Genomic DNA, 8,896 nt, shown 5'->3' with positions numbered 1-8,896 from the left:
CAGTTGACTATGTAGTTTACAAAGTGAATCCCAACCATTTGTGTGGTCCTTCTAATGAAGCAGAGAGGGAAGGGTCATTAGTTTTACTTTACAAATGAGGAAACTGAGGCTCAAGGGTATGAAATGAATCTCCCAAGGGTGCACTACAAATTAGTGACAGCCAATACTGAATCCAGGTATCTGACTCTAAGACCTGTGCCTTTTCCATGAAAAAAGGGAAAAGAAAAGCCGTGCCCTGGTGAGTTCATCTTACAGTGTTACTCTGATGCCTCTAAACCTCCTCTTGGGCTGGCTTCACAATAGACTCCAGACCTTCTCTACTAGAGACCTGCCTTAGGGTTATATTCTATAAGCATCCATTTGCTTATACCAAAATTTCCTTCTTTATCATTAATTACCTATGGCCACCCATGTCCACCATTCTTGATATCTGGCTTGAATGTACTATTTCCTCCTGGAATGCACCCTTTCCCAAAGCTTCCAACATTGGGTAATTTGCTGCTCTTTCCTCAATATTTCCATAACACTTCCTTCCCATCTCTGTCATAATTTAGCATGAATCCATGTGACTAGCTCTGCCCCATCTTCCTGCTAGACTGTGAGCAGGAAATCAATGGTGTGTATACAGTCCTCAATCTCTGTGATCTCCCTGATACTGCCAAGTGTTCTTCGTCTCCTTGAAATGTTCCTCCCCTTTCCCATATACTCCATGATTCTGACTGCTCAATCTTGGGAGCACTCTTTAGACTGAATATGTATGTCTCAATGCAGGGCCTGCAGCTTTGCTTTTTCTACTCCAATCTCTCAGTTTCAACTATCACATTGATCTCAAGGTTTCTAAAATGTCCACTCTCTACCCTCTTCTGAATTTATTCCTATGCCCATCTCAGGGATCTTATCATTGCCGTGGCCTCGGCAAGCCTAAAACTGTTTGCCATCTTCCTCCTTATGATACCTCCATTTCTGTAAAGACATTACAGTCCATCTTCCTGGACTTGTTATCACTCCAAACTCCTTTCCTTTTTTTTGGCCCAATGTCTCTTAAATCTCTTCCCCTAACCCTATCCTAGAAAAATGTGTTCTGAGGTCAGATTGCTTCCCACTCTGCCACTTGTGAATCATGCAAATTTGGCAAACTTATTCAGAGCCTCCACTTCCTTATTCTAAATTGGGGGTGTTAATAGTGTCTGTTTCATAGGTTTATTTATGAGGATTAAATGAGATATAACACAGTTAAGGGCTTAGCCCAATGTTTGTTACATACTAGGCATTTAATAAGTGTTTGTTATTATTGTCATCATTATTTCTTTACACTGAGACTATTGTAGTCATCTCCAACTAATTTCTGTTTCCTCTGGTCATCATTCTGTACACTGGAAGGGGAACTAATACGGAACATTTCTTAAGTGCCAAGCACATCATCTTAAGAACAACCGTATGCATTAAAATCAACAGCATTCTGTAAAAATGGAAGAGAGCCAATATATGAACGTAGGTCTGATTCCTAAGCTTGTTCCCTTTCCCCACCTCCAAAGTACCAAGTAACCATAAAACACCATTTCCCACATACTATCCTGCTTAAAGGAGCTTTCAACCACCACCACCCCCATTTCCTTCCCAAATTCATTATCCTGGAACCGACAGTCTTCTGCTTCCTTCACTCCCAGCACTTTACTATGGGATCCCTGTGCTCCAGAGAAATGATCTACAGCCCCAACCACATCCTGTGCCCCTCATCTTCCTACCTGACATGCCCTCCCAATTCTCCTTCCCTTATTTAAATCCAGCCTTTCCTCAAGACCTAGTTAGAGCCCCCACTCCCTTCATAACACCTGTCCTGACTTCATCCTGTCCCCCATCAAGCCTGTCCTGACCCCTGGAGCACCTGCCTGGATCCTTTTTGACACTTGGTGTTTGCTGCCCTGTGTTTCTTTGCACTTCTGTTTTCGCACCCAGCTGTAAACCTCTACACTTCAGGGAATCAGCCTCCTTTTTTTTTTTTTTCTTTTTAAGTCCCAAGTAGCCCAGAGTCCTACATATATATAGAAAGTGTTCGATACATATGGGTTGTTTTGGATGAAAGATGATCTTCCCAACCGGTTGATCACTCTCCAACTAAGGGGGGCGGAGAGAGAATGAGCTTCACCTTAATTTTACCTAATGTCTCCCAGGGATGCTCCCCCCAAAACACTCCTCAAATCTATTCCTTAGTGTCCCACCATCCCTGCCCTCCTTTCTCCAAGGCCCCCCTCTCAGACCCTCTCCGCCAGGGCCACCGGCCCCACCCCCGCCGTTACCCCAGGGCGTCTCCTCAGTTCCTCCCCCCAGTGCTGTCTCCCATACCCCCCTCCTCCAGGGCCACCCCCTCAGACTCCGTCCCTCAGGGCTAGTCTTTTGGCTTCGGATCCCGAACCCAGTATATCTCCCCCAGAGCCATAGCGCGGTCTACCTCTGCGACTATTTATTTAGCCTCTTCCCCCTCCCTCAGGGCTGCCCCAGACCCCCGCCTCCGGTTCCACCCCTTCGGACCCTCCCTTCGGAGCTGTGCTTCGGGCCGCTGAGACCCCTCCCCCGCACAGCTCCCCAGCCAGTGCCCTAGGGCTGGCCCGGAGCCGCCGCCCCCGTGGTCCGGCCCGGGTGCTGCCCCGGTGCCCCTGGCCGCCCCCCGCCGGGGCGGGGCGCGCGGAGGCGGGGGCGCGCTGGCGGCCGAGGCGGCGGCGGCGGCGAAGACAGGCGGGCCGGGCGCGTGTCCGCGGCGCCGTGACTCGGCGGCTCCGCAGCGGCTGCAGCGGGAGGACCCGGCCGGAGCCGCCGCCGCCGCCGCCGCCGCCGCCGCCATCGCAGCCGGGCGGCCGGGCCCCGCCGCGGGGATGCCGAGGAGCCGGGGCGGCCGCGCCGCGCCGGGTCCGCTGCCGCCGCCGGGCCGGGCCCCGCGCTGGAGCCGCTGGCGGGTCCCCGGGCGGCTGCTGCTGCTGCTGCCGGCGCTCTGCTGCCTCCCGGGCGCCGCGCGGGCGGCGGCGGCGGCGGCGGCGGCGGCGCGGGCGGCCGAGGCGGAGGCGCCCTTCGCCGGGCAGGTGGGGCTGGCGCGCCGGGCCGGGGCGGCGGGCTCGGGGCCTCCGGGCAGGGCGGGGGGCGGCGCCGGGGCCGGGCCTGGGCCGGGGCGGGCCGCGTCTGCCGCTGGGGGCGCGGGGGTGGCGCGCGGGGGTCTGCGCCTGGGGGCCCGGCCGGGGGTTGCCCAGGGCAGGGGCCGGGAAGGGCCGCGGGGCTGGGAGCTGCTTCAGCACCGCGGACAGGGGCAGCGGGCGGGGGCGGAGCAGGAGGGTCGGGATTGTTGTGGTGGCGGTGGGGTGTGTGGCCTGCATGACTATGTGTGAGGGAAACCGTACAACGCCTCGGAGTAAATAGTAAGCGCAGCCAGTATGTTGTGGGCTGGGAGAAGAAACCAAGGATGTTCAAGCTGGAGAAGAGAGGATGGGGGGTGGGGGACGGGAGGGCGGGGGAAGGACTCGATCACTGTCTTCGTATCTGAAGAGCTGTCACGTGGAGGAAGGATAGTCTTGCTCTGAGTCGCCCCACAGGGCAGAATTAGGGTCAACAGGGGTGGGGGTAGGGGTTGCAAGAAGACAAATTTCAGCTCAATATTAGAAGAAGTTTGTAACAATCAGAGCTGCTCTACCAGCTTAGGAGGCGGTGAGCTGCTCATCGGGGACATGTGCAGGCAAAAGCTCGTTGGGGGGGTGGGGGCTTGGATGGATACATGCATAATAATAACAATAATGCCAACTAGTATTTACTGATGAGCCAGGCCTGGTGCTGTGATTTATATTAATAATCTAATTTCAATCTCATGACTACTTTATGAGATAGTTGTCATTATTATCCCCCTTTGGAGATGAGGATACAAACTTCGAGAGCTTCAGTAACTTGCCCAAGGTCACACAGCTATGGAGCAATGATGTTGGAATTCTACCCTAGGCAGGCTGACTCTAGTCACCATGTATTTAACCATGACACTATTCTATATCACAGAGAAGGGGTTTTGGGGGGGCAGTTGGACTAGGTAATTTTTCTGGTCTCTTCCAACCTGCAGGTCTGCAGTTCTAATATGTGCTAAGTAATAAGTTAGGACAGTAGCTCTTTGCCAAGGAAAATTAGAGTGATTGCCTCAGTTATCCTGTGAGATTGAGCCCATTTGTTGCAGCAGGCAGTCTGTTCAGAAGAATGTGCCAGAACAGGGATTCTTAACTGGGCATGGGACTCGGGGGACTGAAATTTTGTGCTAGATTGTGTTTGTGCATGCAAATGTATTTTTCTAGAAGAGAATCCTGAGATTTCTTCAGATTGTCAAAGGGGTACACGATCCCAAAAAATTAGGGTGTGTAAAAAGTCTCTTTTGCCCCGGTTGGTATTTGTCTTTCAAAGATCTATCATTGCTCATTGACTTTTAGTGGAAACTTTCCCTCTCCTGTTTGTGTTTTCAGCTTTATTACATCTCAAAGTAATGTGTTTCATAGATTTATACCCTATAAAAAGTCGGATTCCCTTAGTCTTCCTGAGTGCGAAGGGTGAGGTAGAAGACCTGGCCTGGGATTTAGGCGGCCTGGGCTCTAATATGACCTTGGCCCCTGGTGGCTTCTTGACCTTCGACCATTTCCTTGCCCTCTCTAGGCTTGAATTCTACCATCTCAAATATAAAGAGATAGGGCTAGATGACCTCAACTCTGAAACCCTTTTATTCCTGTGATATTTCAAGCATCAAGAGGAGACTATTTGCTTAAATATGTCAGGATGTGGAGGAAAGGTTATGCATACCCATGCCTTATCCTTATCAGCTTTATAGGCTTTGATTATTCCTCCTCTCTTAGCCTTTGTCTTTTCATGCGTGAGCTTCCCCCTTATGACCAGCCACCCATAGAAGAGCCACATTCATCCTCTGGGTCATTGTAGTTGCCTTTTTTTAGATATCCTTGGGCCCTAGTTTTCAATAGATATAAACCTGACCACTGTCCCAGATGTGGGACTCTGTAGTCTGGCACAAAGGAATGATGATTCCTTCTTTGGTTTTCAGCTCCATTCCCGCTCCTGCCTATCCCTTTGTCAGCCTTCCTGACCCACACGTTAGGACACTGCCTTTAGGAAACAATCTGCAGTAGTTCTCCGATCCCTTTCCTGTGTCAAAACTGATAGCCTGGAACCCAACACCCCGTATGTGGATTATTTTTATCAGAGTGCATTACCTTATGTTTCCTCACGTTGACGTTTACCTGCCATTTTGCATCCCACTCAGTACCCTCCTTTAGCTCTCTCTCCTTCGGCAGAGCATTTCCCTTCCTTCAAAGGTTTGAGAGGACCTGCAGTTCTTGAAATTTTCACTTTGCTCTACTTCTGGATCACTTATAAAAAATTTACATGAGACAAGTCCCAGCATGGTCTCCTGGGGCCCCCTGAACTCTTCATTTCCTTTCATTGTGAGAAGTGACCCTATATTTCTATTGTTTCCTATTTCTAAGTGACCCGATTAAAAAAAAACCCACCCTTAATTCCATGATGACTCCATTTTCAATGTCTAATATATTGCCCAAAAGTTTCTAAAAGATAGAAGAATTATTTCCTCTGCTTCTCTCAACAATTTGCTCCTAATTATCCCTTCGTTGAACACTAGCAGCTCACGTGATTGAAACCTTACAGAAATATGGTTGCTTTTCAGCCAGCAGATAATATTTAACTCCTCTTTCTGTTTTTTAAATCCTCTGGAGTCTGAACCCACACGACCTCCTCTCTGGAAGGCTGTGTTTCCCACTGCTCATCGGTATACAGTCTTACTGCAAACAAGCTTGTCTCTCCCTTATTCTAAGACAAACTAACTACCCACGTTTCTCTGCACGTCACATGCCGTTTGTGTCAGTACCTCCACTCATCCATCTGTGACCTTTCCTTACAGTTTCAGCCCAAGCCCCACTTCTTCAGGAAACTCCCTGACTTCTCTAATTATTTATTCCTCTCTTTCCAGGTTAACACTCTGAAGCAGCCCCAGCCAGTTTACCATTTAATTTTTTTTTTTTTTTAAATGATGTAAACATCATTTGGGCAGTTCTTAGGCAGGGCCTGAACACATCTTCTGGTTTTAGATCTAACATAATCCCCAATGCTCATCATGAATTACTCAATAAGCATTCGGTGACTCTACTCTTTGTCCCTTGTGCCAAAAAGTTACATGGATCTGAAATAGATGCTTATGGATAGGGTGGGTGCTTCTAAAATGCTTGTTAGGGATGGACTCATTGCCCATCTGTCCTTCTTTCATTGGAAACAGAGGTTATTCCTTTTGGCAGTGGTCCCACAATCTCACCCTTGAAAACCTGCTCAGTAGGTCATCATCTGGTGGTAGTGACCTACCACAGAGAGGCACTGAGAGGTGGCCGTGATCCTAGAGATCACCAAATAAGCACATGGTAGTACCTAATAGACACTTCTTGAATTGCTGGGAGTTGCCCACGGACTCTAAATCTGATAGTAGGTGATTCAGGACTTGAAACTTCTCCCTGGTCTCCTGACTTATCAGTTGAAAGCATTTTCACTATCTTTGGCTTTTAATTTTATATCTCTGATCTATCATTACCAAAAGACAAAATGAAAAGAAAAAGAAAAACAACCCAGCTCATTCAACCTGTTTTCTCCTTCGCATTCTTGAGTCTTTCTTTTGTATTTTGCACATCAGGGGGTCCCACTGATTCCCTAATTGGCTTCCTGTGTTGGTTTATTTAAAGCATCCCTTTCTTTTATTATTAGCTGAGTAGAATGTCCCACAGATAGTGTTTTGGCCCTGCTACTTTCCAGTTTGATTCTGAGGAAGGTCAGTACAGAGAGAGACAAGCTGATCAACATGGGTCACACAAATAACGGAGTGTGACAGGGGGACCCAAGGCATAATGGACTCTTGCCCTCTAGACCAGTTTTGAGGGAACTGCCCTGAGTGGATAGAGAGCATTCTTTGGTTTGCATCTATAGTCAAGAAAAGTTAGAGCCCCAATGAGTTTAGCAAGTGAGGCAGGCCTATTAAGAAGCACAAACAGATTCCCAAACCATAAATTTCTTTCAATATGATCATGGCCTCCAATTATAGCTTCATTCTTGTCTGGGGGGAAAAAAAAAAAGTTCTCAGGAAGTTCTCCCTTTTACCTAATCTGAACCTAGTCTGCTGCACTTTAATTCATTTCTCTTATTATTACTGTGGTTTTTTTCCCTATGACTTTAACAGCCTCATATCTGAAAGGTGCTTTGCACTTTCCAGATGCAGTCATGTGTGTGGCCCCCCTTGGTCCTGGCAACAACACCATGAGTGAGACAGGCAAAATACTGTCATCATTTTATAGATGTGCAAACAGAGACTCTGAGAAAGGATGTGACCTGTCCACAGTTTGTCCAGGGACCCACACGTAGCTAATAAACAGTAAGGCTAGGACTAGAAGCTAGATTTTTTTTGTCCTCGGTCTATGTGCTTGTTCTAGAGTACTGCAATAGCCTTTCAGCCCATCTTTTCCACTGGAAAGGGTTGTCCTTTCCAGTCCTTGAGACCAGGTAGTTTCAGAGCAAAGAAAAGTTAATTATAATTGTACTAAAGAGACTGATCTTGGGACATGTCTAGCCTTATGATACGGTATAGTTTGAACTCAAAATGAGAGGAACCAGTTCTTAATAGATGGCAGCCAATGTCTCCTGAGTATCTAGGACAGTGCTTGGCACATTCTAAATATTTTTTAATTGATTCTATTGTCCGGGCCCCCACCAACTTCTCTCGATCACGCTTCATACACAAAAGTCAGCACCTTTGTTTGAAGAACAGATGAATGCATGCTAGAGGTATAAATGAGGGCTGGGGAACATAGCATGGGGAAGAGATGAGGCTCTCAGAGAATGTTTTAGGAAGAAGGTTGGTATTAAAGATGAACCATTGAGGGAAGAGGAGGGCAGTCAGCAGTGAGGGGACAGTCAAGACAGAAGGAAAACCGGGAACCAAGGCTCTATAAAATCGCATGGTATGTTTAGGAAACGGCAGCTAACTTGATGAACCAGAGGCATCACGTTACTGGCTGTTTCCAGTAAGAGAGCAGGAGAAGAGGCTGGACAGGGAGGCTGAGAGCAGATTGTGAAGCTGGCTTTCGTCCAGAGGCTGAGGGGAGTCATTAAAGGTTTCTGAGCAGAGAAGTGACCTGCTCAGAGCCGGGCTGAGAGATGGAGGGACAGGGGCCTGTTCCTGAGCCAGCTGGGTGCTGGCTCCTGGCCAGATGCTTGAGTTTTTCCTCCCATAGCTTAGATCTGCATACCTGTTTTAGGGAATAGTGTGTGGATAGAAATTGGGAATCCCAGCTCCAGCCCTCCCTAGCGAAGAGATTTTGGAAAAAAGCTTTTGGTTTCTCTGGACCTCAGGACTGACTGCACTCACATCCTCTGCTAGTTTTCCTTCATCATTACTCCATCATTTGTTTGTTTGTTTTTAAGATATTTGTTTATTTATTTATTTGTCACAGAGAGAGAGAGAGAGAGCACAAGCAGGCAGAGAGGCAGGCAGAGACAGAGGGAGAAGCGGACTCCCCACTGAGCAAGGAGCCCTATGTGGGACTCTACCCAGGACCCTGGGATCATGACCTGAGCCGAAGGCAGCGACTTAACCAACTGAGCCACCCAGGTGTTCCCTTCTATGCCTTTGTTTTAAAAGGCAACTTTGAACTAGGCTTTAATGACATATAGGAAGATGGCAAAGCCTATATATAAAAGGCAACATTTTCTCAAAGATCAGACAGGCTGTTGTAACAAAGCAGGTAGAGAAAAAACAGGCATTGTTATAACAACTTTTGTTGGCCATAATAATTTTAGAACTTGATTCTACAGCACACGT

The 8,896-nt window shown here is 48.1% G+C and overlaps 1 protein-coding gene across 1 annotated transcript in view; it reads left to right on the top strand.

Annotated features, from left to right (window-relative positions):
• The first annotated feature begins 2,870 nt into the window (after positions 1-2,870).
• The window catches only part of MMP24 (matrix metallopeptidase 24), a 42,537-nt gene continuing 36,511 nt past the window's right edge, over positions 2,871-8,896 (top strand). The window contains exon 1 of the mRNA XM_032350865.1: positions 2,871-3,074. Coding sequence (XP_032206756.1) covers positions 2,871-3,074 — 204 coding nt within the window. The remainder of the gene's footprint in view (positions 3,075-8,896) is intronic.

The sequence above is a fragment of the Mustela erminea genome, chromosome 7, assembly GCF_009829155.1.
Source record: "Mustela erminea isolate mMusErm1 chromosome 7, mMusErm1.Pri, whole genome shotgun sequence".
In the NCBI taxonomy this organism is placed as follows: Eukaryota; Metazoa; Chordata; class Mammalia; order Carnivora; family Mustelidae; genus Mustela; species Mustela erminea.
This window is presented reverse-complemented; position numbering and strand designations above follow the sequence as displayed.